General features: G+C 48.9%; 1 protein-coding gene across 16 annotated transcripts in view; it reads right to left on the reverse strand.

The window, feature by feature from the left end:
- Window positions 1-24,547, reverse strand: part of GRAMD1B (GRAM domain containing 1B) — a 246,281-nt gene that overhangs the window by 45,405 nt on the left and 176,329 nt on the right. For 9 of the 16 annotated variants that reach the window (XM_086678817.1, XM_086678807.1, XM_086678806.1 and 6 more), the window contains 3 exons: window positions 1,480-1,690; window positions 641-661; window positions 191-244 (listed from right to left, as the gene is read on the reverse strand). In XM_086678817.1, the coding sequence (XP_086534943.1) occupies window positions 191-244; window positions 641-661; window positions 1,480-1,690 (286 nt within the window). Of the gene's footprint in view, window positions 1-190; window positions 245-640; window positions 662-1,479; window positions 1,691-18,740; window positions 18,853-19,024; window positions 19,047-24,547 lie in introns of those variants that run through there. The other 7 variants (XM_086678810.1, XM_086678808.1, XM_086678812.1 and 4 more) reach the window with 4 other exon arrangements.

Genomic DNA, 24,547 nt, shown 5'->3' on the forward strand with positions numbered 1-24,547 from the left:
ACGCCCTTCTGGAAGAATAGCTCCGATCTGATCACACTTCAGGATCCCAAGAATACCACAAGCCCCCGGGCTGGGCAGTGGGTGGAAGCCGTGAGGGATGCCCAGGCTGAGCAGCTGTCAGTGGGCAGGCAGAGGGAAGAAGGTGCCAGGTAGAGCTCCTGAGGTCACTTTCCCACACCGGGGAACTCACCCATGGGAATCTGTGACCCTCAATCATCTCGTCCGGGGACTCTGGTCTCACCCACTAAAGCAGGTGTAAGCGGGTATATCAGGACCCAAAGCCCAGCTGGATGGGGCTTCCCTTCCCCCAGAGCAATGAAACTAAGCCCCGGCAGGACTCTGCTTCTAGATGGCTCCATGTAAGGAGGGAACAGATTCCCAACCCAAGGCGGTATTTGGGGAGCAGGCAGAGACAGGGGAGGATGGGGGACGGGTCTGTTCTCCGACTTTGGGTGCAATAGGAATGGTCCCTCTGTAACTTCAAGCCAGCCTGCCAGGGGGCAGTGGGGCCGGCCCTTCTGGGAAAGGGACCAAGCAAGACATGGGCCAGAGTGGGCGGGGGCAGAGGGAGGGGTGCGGAGCGCTACAGACAATTCAACACCGGAGGGGAGACCAAAGACAGAGACAAAAGATGGCTTACTTTTGAGAGGCGCTTGTGAGACTAAGACCATGCATGCAAAGGAGGTATTTGGGAAATGGTGGGGAAGAAGAGGAAGAACAAGAAAATCAAAAGACAAATCAGGTGGGAAGCCAGCTCCCGTGCCTCCCAGGGGCCCCTTCCCCTCCCCGGGGCCTAGGAGTCCAGCAGTAAAGAGAAGCTTTCTGAAGGAGCATCTAGGCAAAGACCACCTCCTGCTTCCCAAAGGACTGAGGAGGGGACAAGAAAATCTCTGGGGACCCATAAGTAGTCCGGGCCCCCCTGGGGCTCATTTTATGCCTTTCCTTAGGCAAAGGCCCAGGCCCTCGGCAGGTGGCACTGACACTTGCAGGGGATGGAGAGGCCCTGTCACCGTCCTCCTGGCCAAATGAGTACCAAGTGGGTTATTACCAAAGGTGAGGCAGAGTGATAGCCAGGGCGGAGGTTAAAAACCCCTCTCTTCCCTGAGGACTCTCTCTTCCCGGCACTGCGCTCCTCCCAGATAATGCTCCCCTCTACCCCGAATTTGAAAAAGGGAAGCAGGACTAAACGGATGACCCCCTCCTGGTCCCCAGAGCACCCTTTCTCCAAATCTCAAGGCACGTGAGGCTCCCTACCCCAAAGGGAGACAACAGTCACCGCGGAACCATTTAACTAGTGCTTGGGGCACTCTGAGTGCTCCGCTGAGAAGATAAACTAGGGTCTCCCCTGCCTGTCCTACCCTCGCCTCACTGACACAAGGGCCCTCGAGGAAGGGGTTGTCTACCTCGCTGACCCCCAACACTGGCTTCCCCGCAGCCAGCTGACGAGCAAGTACAGAGTCCCGGCAGCGCCCGACTCACCTTGGAATTTTTGCCGCCACTCCGGCCGGACTGCGAGGAGCAGCTGCGCTGGACGCCCTGCTCCGGCGTGGACGGGGACTTGTCCGAGGAGTGGTCTGAGCCCTTCTCCACCATGGTGTCTCCGTCCGGGCTCTGCGGGGTTGGCGAGCGAGACCGTTTCCGGAGGATGGGGGAGCAGGCCGGCGTGCTGCGGTTTGAGTTACTGGCAGTGCTGCAGGGGCAGATGGAGAGAGGGAGTGGGGTGGAAAGGGGGGAGGAGGAGGAAAGACAGGCAGTCAGTGATTGAAGGCCAAAGACGGGTCCCAAGGAGCCAGCTCAGGGAGCCAGGGTCAGGGGCTGGGGAGAAACAGGGAGAAAAGGGCCCAGCTATGAACTCACTGCACCGTAATACTGCTGCTGGCCAGGAGGGGGCGGTGGTGCCGATGTGAAATGGAAGCAATGTGAAATGACATAGAAGGGGCAAGTAGGGCAGTTAGACATTTAGATATTCATCCATCCATCCGACCATCTGTCTGTCCATCCATCCAAATATCGTTCGAGCCCCTATTACATGCCAAGAACTGTCTAGGGAAAACAGAATTTAAGAGCTGAAAGGCTCATTACAGATCATCCAATAGCACGAGCTCCTTTTATGCACACTGCATAACTAGTTCCGACATTTTGTTTTGCAGATATGTGCCCATAAAAATAGTTAAGAATAATCCTACTTTCAAAGCAGTCACATGCATATTATTTCACTAAGGCATTATTTCTTAAGGCATTCCTAACGGCAAGTGCCATAATCCCTATTTTTAAGGTCTTCTGACTTGCAACTCAAGCACAGCACAGTATTTCCTTGTAAGCCATGTTACTCTCTGCTTTCCCTGCCCAGGGGAAAGATGAACACAGCAGAAGTTGTCACATTCCATAGTCCCCTCCACCCAAATTCGTCTCCAACAGGCACCGTATACATCCCACAGTACCAAATCCACCCACGCCAAGGCTTACAGGCTGTAATTATTTACTATTGGACACTTAGCTTGTGCTCTTGATGGAACAGGATAGGCGTAAAGAACGAGGGGAGGGGAAATGAAGTTAAGTTCTAACAAGTGTTTGCTTTGCCCTGAGAGAATGGAAGGACAAACATGGAAAAGGACATGGTTAAGTGGGAAAGAGACAGGGGGAATGGGAAGGGAAGCATGGACGAAACTGCAAAGGCAAAGAAAGAAGCACAAGGGTAGGGGGATGAGAAGCCGAGGGCCCCCTCACCCACTTCGGTCAGAGAGCAGGGTCAGGCTTCAGGGACAGCCCAGATCTGAGGCTGTGAGGGCCCCTCCATCCCAGCCTTCCCTAAGTGAGTGGCACGCAGGGTAGGGAACACTGTCATTTGCATGAAGATCCAGCTGTGACCTCAGATGCCCCATCGGACCCATTTGCAATGAAAACCATGTCCCTCTCAGCAGAACCTTGCACCTGGGGATCCTCAGCAGAGAAGGAAGGAAGCCCAAAGCCCAAACCAGCAAGTGGGGAAGGAGGGCAGCAGGGGGTGAGTGCAATGCTCTAACTTTTGAAGGAAACTGATGGAGAGAAGAAAAAAAAGGAGGCCAGACAGAGAAAAGGAAGACAAATGTGACCAGAGGACGTATGGAGACACGTTAAGACCCAGTGTTTTGCTTCCCCCTAAAACAGAATTCAGACAGATATTGCTTACAAAACTAATGATAACTGTGATTTTGAAAAAGAAGCTCTTGGAGCACCTGGATGGCTCAGTCGGTTGAGCGTCTGACTCTTGATTTTGGCTCAGGTCCTGATCCCAGGGTTGTGGGCTCAAGCCCCACATCAGGCTGCAGGCTCAGTGTGGAGCCTGCTTAAGATTCTCTCTTTTTCCCTCTGCCCCTCTCCCTCTCTCATTCTCTCTAAGATAAATTAAAAAAAGAAGTATTTCTTCAAGTTCTCACTCTGCCATTTTATCCTCTGACCACCGCCCCCCCCCCCCAACTCTTTCACTACTGCACATCGAGGAGAGGGGAAACTATGTTCCTTTTCTTCACTTGGAAAAGCAGAGTCTTGGAATGGTGGTGAGGAGATTCTCGGGATATGGTCTCTGGGGGGAAGCCTCTGAAAGCTCCTGAAGGGTAAACTCGGGTGCTCATCGTTCTGGGGTAGCTGCCTCTCACTCAGGCCAACTTCAACCCACAGCCAAGTACTCCAAGGAGTAAACTGTCTTCTAGGATTACTTTGCTGGAAGAACGGTCAGGAACTCCACCCCTAACCTCAACTAATTTGCTCACAGACATACCAGAGTGTGGACGATGCCTAGCACACGTCCATCTCAGTCACGACAGCTCGGCTCCTGTCTTTCCCTTCAATCAGGGACATCTTGACACATGGCGAGTCCAGGTGCGAGAATGGAAAGGAGGTCTCCTTATCCTTCTCCAAACTCTCCATCCCCACTGGTAACAGGCTGTTGAGGAGGGCTTCATTCAGCAAGGGCTGGGCACAAAATTCTAACCTGGAGGAAACTCACTCCAACTACCCAAAACCACATGAATCTCCCACTCAGTGATCAAAATGCCCATGAGATTCCCTCAACCACTGAGTGGCCCCATATCAGCTGACCTGACTGACACGTGCCACCCAATGGATACCTAAATTCCTACTTTCAACACATCCATAAGCTTATCCTGTCATTTGTCATGTTAGTCTCTGTGCTTTGAAGGCCACTGATGATCCGTGTTGTTCCTGAAGCGCTCTTCTCCGCTCCGTGATGCCACACAACTCTTTCTATTCCTCTTCTGGCCTCAAACGCTGGTTTCTCTCTTGCTGACTCCGCCTGAAGTCTGGTCCTTCCCCACGGCCCGGACCATCTCCTGCATAACTTCAACTGTACCTTGCAGCAGAAGACTCACTCCCCTGTCTGTTTCTGGCTCCGATCGCACTTGCTCCCTTCAGCTCAACAGTCTGCGGCCGAGTGGACAACCCCTCCAAAGAGAGGTCTCAGTTCAGACTGAGAACCGAGCTCACCATCCTTCCTCCCGAAACTCCTCCCACTAACACCCCTCGTCAGCGGCATTACCATTCCTCATCTCCCAGCCTGCAAATCCAGGTCTTCTGTGTCACTCCGCAAAAAGTGAGTCACCGGCTCACATCGATTCTATCTGCGGAAAGCTTCTTAACCCATCCTTCCTTCCCTCCCCTCCCCCACCCAGGGTCTCTTGCCTAGATGGTTCCACTAGTCGTTTAAGTGGTCTCTTTCATCTCCTTTCCCTGTCTCGTGCTCATTCCCATCTCTGTCATTCGATCTATTTTTAAAATTTAATTAATTAATTAATTTAAATTATTTATTTTTGAGAAAAAGAGACAGGGACAGAGTGTAAGCAGGGCAAGGGCAGAAAGAGAGGGAGAGACAGAATCTGAAGCAGGCTCCAGGTTCAAGCTGTCAGCACAGAGCCCAACAAGAGAGATCATGACCTGAGCCAAAGTCGGACACTTAACTAACTGAGTCACCCAGGTGCCCTTGTCATCAATCTTTCTAAGTACAAGCCTGATACTATCTTTCTGCCCGCCACCCCCCCCCCCCACCAACAGGCATGCATCTTAAAGTCTCAAATCCTCAGAATGGAAGTCAAAGTTCTCTACCGAAAATGATGTTGACACTTGCCTGTATTCCAATACTTTATCTCTCCTTATACAGTCTTTGAGGGTTTCCGTATCTTAGTCCCATGTATCTTCCACTGGTGTTAATACGCACTCGCTTCCTCCTGTCTCCAGGCTTCCATACCTACCACTACTTGTACGTGAAGGGCTCTTCCCGGCCTTTATCTATAATCTACCTACTGGAGTCCTATTCAGCTTTTAAGAGCCATCTCAAACCTCACCTTCCCCACAAATCTTCCTAAAATCTCCACCACTGAGACACCTGGATGGCTCAGTCGGTTAAGCGTCCAACTTCAGTTCAGGTCATGATCTCACGGTTCGTGAGTTCAAGCCCCGCGCCGGGCTCTGTGCTGACAGCTCAGAGCCTGAAGCCTGCTTCGGTTTCTGGGTCTTCCTCTCTCTTTGCCCCTCCCCTGCTCATGTGCGCTCTCTCTCGCTCTCTCTCTCTCTCTTTCTCTCAAAAATAAACATTAAAAAAATTTAAAAAATAAAATAAAATCTCCACTAATGAACTGACTAGAGCATTTAATATATTCTGTCTGGTACACACTCTTGGGGGCACCCACCTCTGCACCTCCCACGTGGTTTCATGTGACACCTTATAAGTAGTGTGTGCTCCGGGGATGTCTGCTGAATTACGTATCAACCTAGTGAAGGTTTTCACAATCTCCATGGCTTTAACAATCCCCAGGATCATGACACCTCCCAAACAGGTACCTCCACCTGTTAATGAAAATAGCTAAAAGTTGGGGCGCCTGGGTGGCTCAGTTGGGTAAGCATCCGACTCTTGATTTCAGCCCAGGTCATGATCTCAAAGTTCCTGAGTTCGAGCCCCACACCAGGCTCCCTGATGACAGTGCAGAGCCTGCTTGGGGTTCTCTCTCTTTCTCCCTCTCTCTCTGCCCCTCCCCGACTTCTGCTGTCTTTCTCTCTTAAAATAAATAAAGTTAGCAGAAATAGCTAAAAGTTTATGAATGTTTATGAGTTCCTGGCATGGTACCAAGCACTGATGAAGCACGAGTTTATTTTATTTCCCAGCCAACCTATGAAGTGTTGATGGAGATTATCATTCGTCCTCTTTTCAGGTGATAAAACTCAATTATGGACAGATTTAGTAATTTGCCCAAAGTCACACAGACAGGTAAGTGGCAAGAGAGGATTTGACATGCAGGCCTATCTGATGATAGAGCCTATTCTTGGAACCAAGCATTTGGTAATATTTGCTGGGTGAACAGATAGAAGGATGGATGGGGTGGCTGGGTGGATGGAAAGAAAGAAGGAATCAGCTTCCCGCCTGCGGTTTTCAATCCATTCCCTATTTTGCTGTTACAATGAACTTTCTAAAAAAAAAGTGATTTTGCCATTTTGACCATCTTCTCCCTTGCTTGAAGTCCTCTATGGTGCCCGACCTCCTTAGAATGAAATCTGAACTCCAAACTATGGCAGAGAAGCTCCTCAATGATCGTACTTCAAGCTACCTCTGAAACCTCCATCTTTGCAACTCTTCCCAGGGGACCCTCTGCCTCGGCCATCCAGGACTCCTTACAGATCCTTGTGCCACGTTCTTGCCTTTCCCTATCTTTTCAGTCTCTCTCATGCTGAAAATACCATTTCCCCTCCAGGCGCCCTCCCAACATTGACCCCTCAAGACTAAGCCCAACTACTCCCTACTCCATTCCCCATTCCACTCTAATCCTTCAAGAAGACAGCTGGGATTCTAACGCACCAAAATCACTATTTGATTTGCTACATGCATACCTAACACTCTTCAAAGGTATCCCCTTATCCTATAGATTTGGATGTCCTGCTGAGCAAATAAAACCCAATTCCTTTGCATCTCATAACCCTACACTATTGTTGTCTTTCCAGCGAACTCTACAATGGGCCATTAATCCAATCCTGCCACCATTATTAATAATAGTATTACTTTCTATTTCCAAACCTTGGGGATTTAAAGCTAAAAGGGACCTTGGATTTACTACCTAAAGGAAAGGAAGACTGGTATTGTAGGAGCTACTGGACCATGGCCTCCTTTCAGAACTTTGCACATATCCACACATAAGAAATCTAAGAAACACGGAGGCTGCATGGCTGCCAGAGTGATACGCTTTCAGACCTGGATCTTCTGTTCCACACACACACACACACACACACACACACACACACACACACACTCCGAGCATGCGGCGTTCAAGTCCATAATGGTGAGTGACAAAGGATCCCTGTGCTTGGGACATTATTATAGTCGGGAAGAGCCAGACACGTGTTCTGCTCCTTCCAACATAAGCAATGAGTGGCAAGACAGGGAAGAGTCCAGGAATCTTACGCAGACTGCTTCCTTGAGAATTCAGCACTCGAGACGTGAGCTGGGTCCTAAATAACGTGTCAGAGTTAGCCAGGTGAAGGCATGGCAGTAGGATGGACGAGAATGTGCCCAAGCAAAACAAAACAAAACAAAACAAAAACCCTGTATAAACAAAGGTGTGGAGACCTAGAACAGCTGGGGATACACAGAGCATTGCAATGTGTTACTGAAGCGTAACATGCTTAAGCTGACGCACATGAGACTCCTCAGACTATCAACTCTCCCCAGTAATAGGTCCACTGAGACCCCCACCAGCCACTTTCAACCCACTCACTGCAGGGGTGTGGGGGGGGGCAGACCTCATTCACTCACTTCCCATCTCTCCTTTTTTAAAGATCTCCAACAACACTTTTTCATTCCTCTCCTGGTTACCCTGCTAACAAACAGTGAGTGCTTCCTTAAGTCTAATACCTCATGTCGCCCCTGGGTGCGGAGCGACAGGCATGTGTCTTGTAATCTCTGTGGCAGAAATGATTACACGGAAGGCAAACAAGTGAACCTGAATGAGGAACACCACCTAAGCTACTGGGATCGCAGCAGCCCCTTTCCTACACGCTAACACGTTCCACTGGCCTGGCTCATTCCCAGATTCCCACTCACCCTCCGCACACCAGGACACTTCATGTTTCACATCATCCCTTCCCCCAAGCCCGGCCCCGCCATGACCTGTCTGATCAAATGGTTCGGCCATGATAGTTTCGGTGCCAGGACACTGGTAATTTTTCTGACTCCCTGATATATTCCAGGGCACCCCCAAACTAACAGGAAGAACATTTAATTAGAAATTCAGAAAGCCAGTTTCAAATGAAACATTTGTTTGCTGAGGGCCTGCTTGGGCCGTTATGTCAGGATTAATTGCCGGCCTGTAGAGTTGTGTCAGCAGGCTCAGGCTTGAGTCCCAGCTCTGCCACTTGCTGGGTGACATTGGTCTCTGAGTCTCATTTTTCTGCTTAGACAAATGAGAGGTGTTAATGCGTATCTCATAGGACTGCTATGTCGAATGAAATAACGTGAGTGAAATATTTAGTGCAGGGCTCAACATAACAAATGTTACATAACAAATGCTCAATAAATACTACGGAGCTTCTATTATTGTTCAGAAAACTTTTGTTCTGGGGCGCCTGGGTGGCTCCGTCAGTTAAGCGTCTGACTCTCGAAATCCGGCTCAGGTTGTGATCTCTCAGTCATGAGATAGAGCCCCCGTCAGGTTCTGGGCTAAGTCTGGAGGCTGCTTGGGATTCTCTCCCTCTCTCTCTCTCTCTCTCCGCCTCAGTCTCTCTGCCCTTCCCCCACTCATGCTCTCTCTCAAAATAAATAAACATTTTATGTTTATTTTTGAGAGAGAGAGAGAGAGAGAGACAGAGTGCAAACAGGGGAGGGGTAGAGAGAGGAGACACAGGATCTGAAGCAGGTTCCAGGCTCTGAGCTGTCGGCCCAGAGCCCGACACAGGGCTCGAACTCACGGACCATGAGATCATGCTCTGAGCCGAAGTCGGACGCTTAACAGACTGAGCCACCCAGGCACCCATCAAAATAAATAAACATTTTAAAAAAAGAAGAAGAAGAAGGCTTTTGTTCCTCTTTGTAAAATGTGGAATAATTACCCTTGCCCTCTTTCCTCAGAGGATTATATGGACATGCTTCAAATGCTCCCAAGCAGGACTTCCGGGGACCACATCCAACAGGATGTGCAGGATCCTTGAAGTGCAGAATCCCAATCCCACCCCCACGCAATAAATGACAATTTCCAGGAGGTGGTATTAGGAATCTGCATCCTGAATAAGCACCATAGTAGATATTGCACTCTAAAATTTGAGAGGACTCCCAAGGATTCATCAAAGGATAAGTGGCCGATCTGTCCCAGATGACAGAAACTCTTACGACTCCTTGAGTGAACCGCCCATTCAGAGTCTACCACATCACCAACTCGCTGGAACAGAAAATTAGTTGAGTCTGTCATAGAAACTGGCAATGGAGAATCGAGAGCTGATGAGGAGTTGGCTCAGAGATGTAGTTCTCGCAGTAAGGCCACGACTTGGCACTCGATGGGATTGTGTCACCTTCGTTTGGTGTGGGAGCCTGACAATTATCATTAGAGTCCATGCCCACAACCATATGACAAACATCGAATCCCTCCCTGCCTTTAGCAGCATCTAGTTAAAACAGATTCTGATCTCTGGCGGTCCCTAATGCCTAGCAGACGACCATTCTGTCATCCAATTCTGTGCCTCCCATCGCCATGCCAATTGTGAGGTTTTGTCAGTAACTCTCCTCAGTTCCTTCTATCAGCACTGCAAACATCCATGTGAATTAGCCAGCTCCACTTTGAATCTCCCCATAGCACAAAGCCCACAGGTATATTTGGGTAGCATTTGCCTAAAATTTACACGCTGCCTGCAAACACCTCTGTGAGGTCTCTCCACCTAAACTGGTTTCCTAATTCAGTTTAGTAGGGCTCCCTGAAGCTGGCTTTTTTCCCCAATTCCTCTCTATACTCCAGCTTGCCACTTGACAATGTCTCTGTACCCTCTTAAAACCACAGCATACTAGATGGGAAGGGCGGGGTCCAACAGGGACTTTATAGACAGGGGACTATGACCAGAATCACAAATCCCAGTGGAGACCTCAATTCCCCTTGGATCCTCCTCCTTAAGAGAGCAAAACACCAAGTCATTGAGGAAAAAAAAAAAAAATCTTCCCAGGCCCCAGGCCTGCTTCACTCCTTGTTATGATGTTCCGGAGTTGCCGACCTTGGTCCCCTGTACCCATGAAGATAAAGCCAGTCTCGGGTCCCCAAGAGATGACAGGTGCAGAGCAAGAGGTGGAAAGTCTCACCCTGTCCGGTCCTCTCACTGACGGATGGGAAACACAGGCCCAGAGAGGTGCCACGACTGCCCACCAGGGGGATAACAGGGAGCTGGACATCCCAACGCTCAGCGCAGGGGGCTCAACAGTGCAAGTCTCAGTGTCTCCTCAACCCTTCCACTTTTTAAGATACTGGATGGAGAGGAAGTTTGAAAGAATGAGAAATGTACTACAGTTTCTCTTAAGAGGACCTCCCTGTGACCGTGTATGAAACCCACCCTCTGTGGACCTATTACTTGGAATCTAAACCTGGCGACAACTCTACCATTAGGTCTGGTTCCTTCTTTACGGAAGAAAGCCAACTGTTGCCTTTTGTGTCCAACTGTGATTACCTGGTTGAAAACAAAGGCCAGGCAGCACCTAGGAGACAGAAGCTTTTTTGCTGTTGCTGTGGTTGTTTTTTGTGGGTTTTGGGGGGGGGGTTGTCGTTGTTGTTGTTTTTAACATTTTTTTTTAACGTTTATTTATTTTTGAGACAGAGAGAGACAGAGCATGAACGGGGGAGGGGCAGAGAGAGAGGGAGACACAGAATCGGAAGCAGGCTCCAGGCTCTGAGCCGTCAGCCCAGAGCCCGACGCGGGGCTCGAACTCACGGACCGTGAGATCGTGACCTGAGCTGAAGTCGGAGGCTTAACCGACTGAGCCACCCAGGCGCCCCTGTTGTTGTTGTTTTTAATGGTGCAGAGGTTCTCTTCCCAATTTATGCTACAGTGGAGTCTCGGCCTGGCCCAGCATGCCATGCTTTGGCTGGTTGTGGCAGCACGCTGCATTTCAGCAAGGGGCAGGAAAGGAGAGGGCTCCCAGGACACTGCCTTTCTCCCTATCACAGTTCACAAAATGTCAGCAGCAGAGCCCGAACCAGAATGGGCCTCCCTCAACTGTTTCAAGAGCAAGATTTTGACAAAGATGAACATCTCGTTCCCTGTCCTCTGTTTGGGTAACCTGCTGAAATTCCCTGAGGGCTTTCCAGGTTGGGCCTTTAGGTGAAGTATACAGGGTGTTCAGGGACAGGTTCTGTTTGAAATTCAGAACCCAGAAGGTAGAACTACAGGCTGTTGCCACATCAGATCACAGGCAGAGAAAACTGACAAATGGAAGACTGACAATTCTCCAGACTCACCAACGGGCCACTGGTTATCCACACACTGGCTCAGGCCCTGCCCTCTCTCTGCCCTCTGCCTCTCATGAGTCCTCATCTCTGTAGATATTGTATAGATAATTCAGGTCACTTCCTATAGCCAACAAGCTTCACTTACCCAATCTTCCTTTCCTATCTTGCTCAAGTAACTATGGAAAGTTTAAAAAAAAAAAAAAAGGTTTTTTTTTGGGGGGGGGTAAATTTTACAAAGGAAATAAAGATAGCAGAACCCATTCAGAAACATTTGCAAAACATTTAATACCTAGATGTATCTCATTAGAAACCTACTTAAGCCTGGAGGGAACTACTTGTTGTGGGGGAAAGTCCCAGCAGGGACTTCAGTTGTTGATGAATTTATTAATTGACCTATTAATATAAGGGCCAGGTTCATGGAAAGTCTTTGGCCAAGCAGAGAAAAGCAGACCTTCAATTACCCTTCTACTGGTGTTCTCGGCCCAGGGAGGTGATGCGTGGAGAGAGAGCCCTGATCACAATGGCTGGAGCCTCCATCCATCCTACTCCCCCACTCCCTGGCTCTCCTGCAGCTTCTGTTCAGCCAGAGTTTGGAATTCAATCCAGGCACAGGCATGACAAACACTATTTTTCATTTCCATGGAGACCAAGGCCTGCAATAGAACCAGGACTCCATGCCTGAAATGCCAAAACAGCCTGACCCACTTTTCCCCCTTCCTACAAAAACAAAATAAGTTTGTTTGGGTCCTGCCAGAGCTCCGGTTATCTCTATGGACACTTTGAAGAGGAAGGAATGATAATAACCTTTGAAAACTCTGACGATGCTACAAAAGCTGTCAGAAGGCAGACACGAACGAATTGCTTCACCCAAAAGGCTCTCAGACCAAACCCATCCTGTGTCCTCGTCTTAACCTTCTGGAGGGAGAGGGTCATATCCCCTAAGACATGTACTTAATGGCTGGCGACACTACTCCCAGAATCCAAAAGCGGGGAACTGTTTTCTTCAATGTCCTCTTATGCCACTCTGCCCCTCACTCTCTTCTGGCCTCCCTGGACCCTTCTGTTCCTCGAACACACCAAGTCCACCACCTGCCCCAGTGTATTTCCCCTCTGTCTGGGAACTCTTTTGAGTTTTGAATTCTGGTTCCTTTTCAACCTTCAAAGTTCAAAGGCTACCTCCCTAGAGCAGCTGGTCTCGAAGGACCACTGGGTCTAAAGTGCCCTCCCTTGTCTCCCAGGCAATCATGATCATGGCCTGCCTTTCCCCCTTGATGGCATTTAGTAGGAGCTGAAATTGCCTTTGTCGTTGTTTTGCTGAGTTTTCTATCAATAGAGTGAACACTCCGTGGGGGACAGGGCCTTGTCTACTTGTGTGGGTCGCCAGTGCCTCTAACACAATGACTGGCACAAATCTGGGACCACAGACGCACTGCATGAATAAAGGAATGAGCTCTTTTTAAAGCCATTCAATCCACTGTTCGGCCACTCTGTTAGACATTTCTTTCTTAAGCCTGCCCTAAATCTGCCTTGTTGTAACACCAGCCCACTGGTTCTTATTCTGACTTCTGGATCCATGCAAACTGAAATTGGTGACATCACTTCCAGGTTCTATGCTGGCCTGGCCACTTTCTCTAAACATCAGTATGTATGTCTGAGTTTAAATTCTGAGCTGCTTTGTGCTCTTGAGAAAAATGATTTTATCTTTCCGTGAGTCTGTGTTCCTTGTCTGTCAAAGAATCACAACCTACCTTACTGGGGTGAGGGGCAGAATCTTAAAAAGCAAACAAGCAAACAAACAAAGCGATTTGGACAGTACCTCCCCCTAAAATAAAGGTCTTCCTATAATTGCTCACCGAGCAAAAAAAAAAAAAAAAAAAAAGTGTTGGAGAAGCAGGAAGTGAATTCCTAGTTAAGAAACTGAATCCTGTTTCTAAATTCTGTCCCTTTCTTCATGGCACAGAGGGTGAGAATATCAGTTGTTGCTATGCACGCCTTCAGCTAGTTCCTCCCTCCATGGGGCTGGGAAGATAAGGACTTAGGTCGGAGCAGAAGATGCTGAAATTATTCAAAGGAACTTAACTGGTTTCGTACCGTTTCCTTTCCCTGAGATTATTCACTGCAGGACAAACATCTACGTTGGGAGACAGTCGTGCTGGGTTTGCGGGCAGTGCTGGCTGAACTGATCTGTCATACAGTCTGTTGCTTGGAAAGTGCCTTGGTGGTCATGTAATCCAACCTGTCACCAAGTGCAGGGGTTTTCTCCGCAAGGCCCTGACAACCACCATCCAGCCTCTGCTTCAGATCTCCAATGAGAGAGTACTCACTGGGTGGCCACATACGTGCCTGGACAGCTCTCAAGGGATTTTTAGGACCATGGTCCTTATTTCTCCATGATTCTTGGAGATCATTATCCATCCAGCTCTCTCTGAGCTTCACAGTCTTTGGAAATTAAGCTAACCCTACTGATTTGATGTCAGTGAACAAGCATTTACTGAACACCTACTATGCACCTCCAACCCTGAGAAACCTATTCATCCTGAGGGCCCCACAGGGCAGTGACTTGTGTCATGGTTCTATGTAGATACACAGAGATGAAACACAATACTAAACATGATTATGGGCACACAGTAGGGACTTAATGCTTTTAAATTGGACTATCAATCTCACCCAAATCTAAGTACAATCCTACCCTAAGTATTTCAGAAGCCTCAACACTCAGAAGAACGGGACCTTGTAAAAGCAGACAGGTGCTAATAAGCTATCCCAGGAAGCCCCTTCCTTGAAAGAGATTTCCAATCCATTGGGAGGCCAGAAACCACCGGAACAAGGCAGGGCGCGGTTCAACTGAATAGAACTTCCAGCTTCTTCTAACTTTGCCCCCATCCTCAGCATGAGAAATGTTGCTACTAAAACTGAAAAGGAACTTCACTCTGTCTCTCTCTCTCTCAAAAATAAACATTACCCCCCAAAAAAATCTTTTTCAGGGGGGAGGGCACCTGGGTGGCTCAGTCGGTTAAGCATCCGACATCGGCTCAGGTCACAATCTTGCAGTGCGCGGGTTTGAGCCCCGCCTCGGGCTCTGTGCTGACAGCTCGGAGCCTGGAGCATGTTTCAGATTCTGTGTCTCCTCCTCTCTCTGCCCCTCTCCAACTTGCACTCTGTCTGTCTCTCCCTCTCAAAAATAAATAAACATTACCAAAAAACAACAACAACAAAAAAAAACTGAAAGGAACCTGTGCCGGATCCATCCATCCATCCATCCATCCATCCATCCATCCATCCATCATCCATCCATCCATCCACCCATCCATCAATCCAGTAGCTGAGGAGACCACACTCCATGCCAGGTAATGCTCTAGGCATTAGGGATACAGGCTCTACCTCTAAGGAACTCACAACTGGGTGGGAGAGACAGACATGTAATGAACTAACACCATGGGATAAGAGCTCCTTGGCCTCAATCAAAACAGCTCCCTTCACTACCTGCCAAAGAGTCAGCCAGTCCTGACTCAGCCCCTTCCCTGAGTATAACCTGGGAGCAAACCAGTCCTCTCTGAGATTCAACATTAATTATGCAACAAGAAGGCGTGTGGATGCCACCTAGTCCCCGCAAAGATGTGACAGGAGGATGACAAAGAGTGTCTCAAGGATACACTGGGAACTACTGAGAGGAAGCAGCCTCTCTGACATAGAGGGACTCCAATCTAAATTAGGTGAGGGATTCAGAAACGAGATCCTGGGGTCCTTGTTAATTCAGACTCATCAGCCTTCCCTCTCGTTGAGGCTATGCCACATCGGGCACCAGAGGCTGCTGCCATGCTGTCCGAAGAAAATTCTGGGCCAAGCAGTCTCGTAGACTAAGGGGTACGTAGGGTGTAGGTGAATGATGGTTAAGCAACAGCACTCAGTGCACCCTTCTCTCCTCTCACTCCTGCCTAAGCTCATGGTTAAAACCAAGTGCGGCGAATCCTTTCCAGACTTCTGTGGATTCAAATCCGGTTCTGATTTCCTTTTCTGCTGGAGATCAAACAGAAACAGGCTGAAGAACAACCATTATGTTAAAATTACAGAAAATTTTAGAACAAAGAAGACTGTAAGAGGTCAGCCAATATGTCTGGCTGCAGGCAAACAGAAACACCCAAGTCACCCAAGAGGCTTCACCCTACTTTAGCATATATCCGAGGTACAAAATGCCAAGGCTCCCCTTCGTGATCCTTCTCACTGCCCTCTGCGATCATCAGGAAGTTCCTTGCGATTAAAACAAAAGTCTAGTAAAATGCATTTAATACCACTTTCTCTTATTCCAGCTTTCCGCAACTCGAGGTCAGTTCATTAGCTAGAACCCTTTCTCAGTTCCCATACTCCTTTCTTTGGGTGGAATGATTCCAATTCCTCAAACCTATTTTCAGAAGTGAAAAATCATTTCTCCTACAATCTCTCCAAATCTGTTTAGATTATACCTCAAGTGACAGAAAAGTCATTAATTGATCATGCAGTTCATTTCACCGTTGGACAACTCTTTTTATTTTAAGCTCAAACTGTTTCCTGTGGCTTCCTACCAAAGGTCCCATTTCTACTCTCCCGGCAGACACAGAATAATCTAATTCCTTTTACACGTGCAATCTGCACACGGCTCGCATGCTCGCTCAGTCTTTTCTCCTCCAGACCTCCCAGTCCCTCCAGCATCCCTTGTACAGCATGGCTATGGACCCCACAGCCACTGGCTGGGCTCATTCCAGTTCATCCCAATCCCCCTTACACTCTGGAGCCCAGGCATTGTAATCCCACAGAGAAGTGCTCTCTGATCAACTCAGAATAGAGCACAGCCACCACCCCATGGGCTCTGGAAATCAGAATGCAAACATGTATTTTTGGATTCCTGTTCTGAATCAGGAGACTCTGGAATTAGTCACTGTTCTCTTACGAAGTTTCTGGCTACAGCCTATAGGCTAAGGAGAGTGCCTCCATGTATGCCATACGTATGCATATCCCTACAGGAAACACCCCACCCCCATTCTTCCCCCTAACCTGACAAACCTGAGTTCGGTGAGATGATGAAGAATCCATCCAGTTCTTGCCCCAACTCAGGCTATATCCCAACTCTGAATGTGTTTATATGAATTATCTCCAGGCCAGATGCAAAACCACAGCCCTTAGAGATTCTCTCATCTGAGGATGTCAAATCCTTAGAAAATGTTTTCTCTCCCCCTAGTCCACACACATTTGTTCCTTGGACCCTCACAGCCTGACTCACAGATAAGCTGAAGTTTCCCCTAACTGGCCGAAGCAATACCGCGAGGTTCTGAGGTCGTTAGGAAACCTGAATCCAGCCCTGTCGTGTCCATAACCAAGAACAGAAGGGTGCGTGTGTGCAAACGCATGTATAGGGAAGGCTGTCTGCTCCCTTCACACCTTTCTAAGGCGGTCTCAGGACTTTCCCATCAGGACTGTCTAATTCGGGGTCAGCAAACCATGACCCACAGGCCAAATGCAGCCCACCATCCATTTCTGTATGACCCAAGAGACGGTTTTTACATTTTTAAATGATTAGGGGAGAAAAGAAGAGTACCTTGTAACATGTGAAAATTATATGAAATGGAAATTTCAGAGTCCACAAATAAAGTTTTATTGGGAACTCAGCCACCTGTGTTCGTTCATAGGTCGTCTGTGCCTGTGGCTGCTTCTGCTGTACAAAGCAGAGTTGAGTCGTTTCAACAGAGAACAGCACGGGCCCACAAAGCCTAAAGTATTTACCACCTGACCCTTTACAGAAACAGTTGGCCAGCCTTCGGTCTAACAATATATGCCCCCTGGAAAGGTGGTTTCCGGGAGCCTGCTTCTCTTCTGACACATTCCATCAACCCCCGGGGCCCCAACCCGCCCACCCGTGTATGAGGATTTCACGAGTTGAAGGAAGGGGTTCCAGGCTTGCTCCCACCTGCAGAGGAAAACTGTAGGGCCAGGAAAGAGAGGAAGCTTTTTGTAGGTAGTAGATAAAAGTTCCTCTCCTTCATTCTCTCTCCATGGGGTACTACTTTCCACGGCCTTGATGGTGACACTCTTCTGTCATGGGCAGCTCCCCAAAACATCCCTTTCTGCATCCCTTCTTTCAAGGCCAGCTTTTTCCACTCTGGTCCTAAACTTCTTAACCCGTGGTGTGCCACTCAAGGATGTCTGGGCAGAGAGGTGGGGTAGTAAGCAGAAGAGCAAGCGGGTGGGTCTCCAGGAACTCAGTTGGCTTAGCAAGGTGAAGGGGCAAAGTTCCCTGGCTGAGGGCTTGGCTGAGTCCCCAGGAAGACAGGCAGCTTCAAGCCCTCCTCCCCACTCCTCTACTTGCCTAAATCAAGCAAATAACTAACAATGCAAGGAGGTGCGGGGGAGTAAGGACCAGCCACTGGGTATCTATTTTCTGAAGACACATGGCAAATCTCTGAGCCAAATGCCTGCTAAGCCAAAGAATAAACAAATCCCTTTATTTCTCTGAGACAGGAGCTATCAACTTCCCCTCCGGTCCTTTCCTTCCGCTAGCCAGATCCATCGATCCCATGGTCCTCTCCCCGTGGGAGAAGCAGCATCTGTCAGCATCTAGGAGGGGGGCCTGCCTCCTCCCCCTTGCTAACCACTGCTCTGGTCACCTCACCCCCACCAGGGGCACCCCAGAGCTCAGTTGGTGGCCGGAGAGCACATGGCCTGTCCACACCTCCCCCAGAGGCTCCGGCCAGCTCTCCATGACGCATCGCTAATTCAACCCTCTGCCCTCCTTTCTCCAAGCTATAGGACCCTGAATAAGTCTTGCTGGGCCAAGGGGACCCCATCCGCCCAACTCAAGCCCTCCTTTCACCCCACCAGGGCCCACCGCTCAGTGCTCCAAAGGTCTGCTCAAGCTGTTGTACTATGAAGCAGGAGAGGAAGGGGGGGGGGGAGGGAAAAGCTAGGGGGTGAAAAGAATGTGGCATCTCTGCAGGATGATGTCACGCTGGCTGCTTCCAGATCCCCCAACACAGAACAGAAGCAAACAACATGGACTCCGGATTTACTGTCTTGAAAGGTTTGTGTTCTCAGCAGCTCTGAGCAGCCTGCGCCAGCTGGAAAAAGCACACGGCCAGACAGACAGGTCCTCCTCCTTACAGCCCCCGGGGGGGACCCCAACCCGACCCCCGGATGGGGAGGGGCGGGGGGTGGGGGCGGGGGGGGGGGGCAGAGCTACCCCTCCAAAACAAACGCCCAGAGGAAAACAAAGATAGACTGACACATACACACACACAAGCGTCAGTTAGCACTAACCTGGAAGCCATTAGGAACGGTAGTGGAGTGCAGTGCAGAGGAACTCATTCATTCATGCATTGGGCAGTGGGGGGCGGGGGCGGGGAGCGGGGGCCCTGAGGACGTCGGAGGGCACTCACCTCCATGCCCACCCCGCAGCCCTGTTTCTAACCGGGGAGGGAGTGGGGGCGGGGTGCTCATAAGCTCGGGGAGCTGCCTTTCTCTGCTGTCTCGCACGGCTCTGGAGTTGTAAGCATGACCCTCCCCCTTTATTTTCTCCCCCTCCCTCCCGCCGCGGCTGTTACTTGGTGTGGTCGGTGTGGTCGCGCGGCTACAGAAGTCCCTCTCTCCCTCGCCCTTGCTCCCTTTCTCTCCCAGACTCCCTCACAGACAGCTGTTCTCCGGCCCCAGCACGCACGCGCACAGGCGCACGCGCGCACACACGCGCGCGCACACACACACACACACACACACACACACACACACACTCAGACACGCACCCCTCTCGCGCGCCGACACACGCGCGCACACGCACAAGCGCGCGCGCACACACCCTGCCGCCTGCCGCTTTACATAATGCAACTCTTTGGTGCGGTCAGCTTGCCAGCTCTCAATTATTTATGCCAGTTTGGAGGACAGAGCCGCCGGGCGCCCCGCGAGCATGATTTCCCCTCCGTCCCCAAACCGGACCAAACGCCAGATGATGCTCCCGGGAGATCCTGTGCCCTTTGCTGCCACCAATTATTTCCCAGGTGTTGCCTATTAGGTCAACCTGTATCAAGGAGGTGACGCTGAATCAAAACACAGGCGCCTGGCTCAAAATAGAGCCTTGCCTCTTTCAAAGGATGACAGCTGCTCTCATGGCCCCAGCCTTGGGAATACAGGAGAGGAGGAAGGCAGCGCTGGAGACCAGACTCTATGCAAGAAAATGGCTGAGGGCCTCTTCAGGGTAGCCTCTCCCAGACTCCCAAGACAGCCGGGCTGATCCTCACAGACAAGGAAAATAACACTCAAGTAAAGCACTTGCAGTCATGACAAAGGAGGCTCATCTGAGTTTTTGAACTCCTAAGCTGCGCCTCTTAAAAAGGTTTTTCTGTCCTCTCCATTCACTGAAACGCAGTGATTTCAGTGGTACTGCAAAAGCCCCCACACAAGTGTTCTTTCAGTCGAGAGGCAGGCAGTCTAGTCAACAAGGGTAATAATGAATATTTTGAAAGTCATCTACGGCCCGCAAGGCACTTTCCCTCACATTAATTTGCTTTCTACAACAATCATCTATATAGGCCTCATTATGACCATACCAAACGTAAGGATGCTGAGCCCCGGAAAGGTGGATGGTCCTGCGGCAAGAAAGGCTGAGCTGGGAATCATCACCAGACTAGAAATCCCATGACAATGAACTGCCTAACACCCCAGGCATGACCTTGAGCCTCTGGAACATCACCATCACCTTTTGACAGAGTAGCAAGGGAAGCCCAAACATGACCCCAAACAAACAAATAACAAAAAGAATGATGGCGGTTAGCTCAGTGTTTCTCAAACCTTAATCCCCCAAGGATCTTGTTAAACCACAGATTCTAACGTCTACGGAAGGGCCCAAGAGTTGGCCTTTCTAACAGACGCTCAGGTGATGCCCATGTTGCCATTCCACAGGCCACACCTGGGGTAGCAAAGGGCTGGTTTATGCATTCTTGCTCTCTGGATATTCCTAAAGGACAGAGTTTTGTCTGTCTGCTGCAGCTACACAGGATAACCTGCTGAAGGTGAATAATAATTATAATCTATTGATGTCCCCCGTGTCCTGCTCACCAGACTCATGCTGGGAGCTAATACTTCTTGGGCATCTGTTGGCAAAAAGTCTCACTCTGAGACTTAAGCCTCAAGCCTTATCTATAAGGCTCAGCCTGAAAGGCCTTTCCAGGATTGTTTCTGTCTGCAACCATCGATAGAAGAGTGCTTTCAGGGGCGCCTGGGTGGCTCAGTCGGTTAAAGCGGCCGACTTCGGCTCAGGCCATGATCTCACGGTCCGTGAGTTCGAGCCCCGCGTCGGGCTCTGTGCAGACCGCTCAGAGCCTGGAGCCTGTTTCAGATTCTGTGTCTCCCTCTCTCTCTGACCCTCCCCCATTCATGCTCTGTCTCTCTCTGTCTCAAAAATAAATAAACGTTAAAAAAATTAAAAAAAAAAAAAAAAAAAAGAAGAGTGCTTTCACTGTATCAAGAAGCACACAGGTTTGGGTATCTGGCCTCCACTTCGGTTACCTAGAGGAAGTTCCTTCAACTCCAAAGAAAGGTGTACAAGCAATACCCTAAGACACCAATTCTGCCCCAATTCTACCCACCAGTACCTGTCTGGCTCAAGTCCTGCCCCCTTCTCAAATACCTTCCTCACTCTGGACCTTCCAACTCCCTCCCCTCTTCTCTTCCTCCTTAGAAAGAGCTTGCACTGTGCAGTTGAATCTGCATGCAAAGCTAAGCTTTGCTGCTTTCTGGCTCTCTGACCCTTGTGTAAATCCATCTACCCCCACCCCCACCCCCACCCCCTCATTTCAGACTCGGCCTCTTCATCTGAAGAAGCCAATAGTATCTTTCCTCTCTGATACTGTTGAAAAAATGATGGACTAAAACAAAGGCATGGAACAGCACCCAAGAGAAGCTGGTATCTCCCCCACCCCTGCCCTTATAAACTAGAAGGGACTTAATTGGAGATTCTTTTGTTCACTCCATTAGTTTTCTCTTCCTAAGAAGGTTGTAGGCTACTTTTCTCATGTCCTTCCAACATGTAGGAGTTCTGGGTACAGCACAGGTATTCGGTAAATATCTTTGTACTGACTGTCCTGTCCTCCTTTAAGAGACTTAACCAAGGGGTTGGTGGAGTCAACCAGCCACAGCCTTCGTCTCGGCTCACTTACCGTGTGACTAACTTTTCGGAGGCTTTCCTACTTCCACTATAAAATGCACAAATTCGTCTTTCCTCTGAAACACCTCCACATCCCCCTATCGTGTTAGTATCTTCAACAGTTTAGATTAATAGCGGTGGGTTAAAAGGGCAGGCTGAGAGATCGGACCAAGCGGACTTCATATACTGGCTCTCTCAGTTCCTAATTTTGTCACCTTTGAAAAAAGTTAGCTTCACTAAGCTTCAGACTTCTTAATCTTTAGTCAAAAAATAACAGAAACTTACTGGACTCTGTGAGGATTAAGTGAGGTAAATACATGTAACAAGCTTTTCACGTTATCGGACACAGAGTATCAGTCCAATGAATCAAAATACCATGATTATCAATATTGGTCCAAAACAGTAGCTATTTAAGAAAGAAAGAAAAAAAGAAAGAAAGAACTTCTAGTGGTGAGACAGGTATTCATAAGCCTTCAACTGAGTCTGAGTCTGGACCTAAGAAAAATCTCAGTTCCATAAGCTGCATGTTATGCCCCCTGCCATTGTCAGAATGTTCTTTGCGGCTCCCCAACTAGACCTCACTAAATAGTAGGAAAGTTACAGAGCAAGCAAATCAGAGAATCTGGGTTGTATCTACTGTGTTATAAAATGTAAGCCTTTTCTCCATGATTTGAAGCTCCTCACTTGAGCTACATAAAACCAAAATTAACCTGATAATAAACAGAAATAGAGTACTTTCTGTGTGTGATGCAACTTGCTAAGTCTCTGAAGTGAACGATCTCATCTAATCCTGCCAACAATGTTATGAAACAGGTACTTCTCACCCCCATTTTTTCCGATGGGTTAATAACTTAAGAGGTGGCAGGTTTGCTAACTTTCCTATAGCATACGGTTCATAAACAGTAGAATATGTATCTGAAACCCCGACTGCCTTACCCGAGTCCCACTTTTTTTTTTTAATTTTTAATGTTTATTTAATTTTGAGAGAGAGAGACAGAGTGCAAGTGGGGGAGGGGCAGAGAGAGGGAGACACAGAACTGGAAGTAGGCTCCCGGCTCTGAGCTGTCAGCACAGAGCCCGACACGGGGCTTGAACTCACGAACCGTGAGATCATGACCTGAGCCGAAGTGGGATGCTTAACCGACTAAGCCACCCAGGCGCCCCCACCCGAGTCCCACTCTTAACCACTGCATCGTGCATGAAAAGAAGTGCTACTGACACATCATGGGGGGGGGGGGGGGAAAGGGTGGCAGGCAGGGGCCTTCTTGTGCTAAGAGGGCTTACTAGATTTGCACTGCTTTCTCGTCGTCCCTGAAAGTCACATAACAAACTCTGCAGAGGCCGCTGAGTCTAAGAGATCGAAGACCTGTGATCCGAAAGGAGCAAACCGGCTTTCTGCAGATGCAACTGACACCCCCAGACTCAACCTCCACCTTTTAACAGCTGAGCTATTTGGCACCTAAATTCCCAAACTGCTTTTCTGTAAATGAATTTAAGAAATGGGAGGTGAAAGTAGGTATCTTTTTCTGAATTAAACCTTTCCCTTAGAGATATGGAAAGCTGACATTAGTTTCTATTTTTGAAGACGCAAAGAGGTTTCCTGAGTCCTGTGCAATATCAAAAGCACTTTCCAAAGAGCACCCTGGAGGAATCGGGGGAAGAAAGAGAAGTTAAGGTGCACCTGCAAATCCAATCCGGTCCCACTCGACATAGTCCCGGTCAATCACATTCTATAGAAAGAAGGTTGGCGTGCACCTAGTATCTTGTTCACCTCAAGCACTTAGTAATTGTTGTTGACAAAAATGGGAGACAAAGGATAAGGTCCTATTCTGTCTTTGAACTCTACTCCCATCCCAATGAAAACAAAAGACTTTTTTAAGTAGTACTTTCATTTTAACTAAATCTGAATTTCTTGAATTATGGGGAATGATCGACTGAAGTGAACCCGATTACATTACTACCACCATCATCCAAAATACAGGTGCTAATCTAGGAGATCCCTGAAGTGTTTGGTAAACCAAAGAAGGAAAAGGAATAGAGATAGGACATTTACTGAGAATCTACCGTGTGCTAGGCACATATCTTATTTACTTATAAAACTTCTTTTTAATCTGATGAGAAAACTAAATATAGAAAACTATCCTGGTTCAGTTGGTTGAGTGTCAGACTTTGGCTCAGGTCATGATCTCACGGTTTGTGGGTTTGAGCCCCACACTGGGCTCTGTGCTGGCAGTGCAGAGCCTCCCTGGGATATATTCTCTCTCTCTCTCTCTCTCTCTCTCTCAATCTCTCTCTCTCCCTGCCCCTCCCCTGCTCACATGCTCTCTCTCTCTCTGAAAATAAATAAAACTTAGAAGAAAAAAAAAAAGCCTATCCTTATCCAAGGTCACATAGGTATTTCTAAAACCTATGTTTTCACCACACCATGCTACCTCCATAAACAAACACCTATGAAGTAAAAGGCACTTCAAAAGTTACCGCACTTGGGGCACCTGGGTGGTTCAGTCAGTTAAGTGTCCGACATCGGCTCAGGTCACGATCTTGTGGTTCGTGGGTTCAAGCCCCGCGTCAGGCTCTGTGCCGACAGCTCAGAGCCTGAAGCCTGCTTCAGATTGTATCTCCCTCTCTCTGCCCCTCTCCCGTTTGTGCTTTGTCTCTGTCTCTGTCTCTCAAGAATAAATAAATCTTGGGGCGCCTGGGTGGCGCAGTCGGTTAAGCGTCCGACTTCAGCCAGGTCACGATCTCGCGGTCCGTGAGTTCGAGCCCCGCGTCGGGCTCTGGGCTGATGGCTCAGAGCCTGGAGCCTGTTTCCGATTCTGTGTCTCCCTCTCTCTCTGCCCCTCCCCCGTTCATGCTCTGTCTCTCTCTGTCCCAAAAATAAATAAACGTTGGAAAAAAAAAAAATTAAAAAAAAAAGAATAAATAAATCTTA

The sequence above is a fragment of the Puma concolor genome, chromosome D1 (genome assembly GCF_028749965.1).
Source record: "Puma concolor isolate L17-30 chromosome D1, mPumCon1.1.hap2, whole genome shotgun sequence".
NCBI classification, from domain to species: Eukaryota; Metazoa; Chordata; class Mammalia; order Carnivora; family Felidae; genus Puma; species Puma concolor.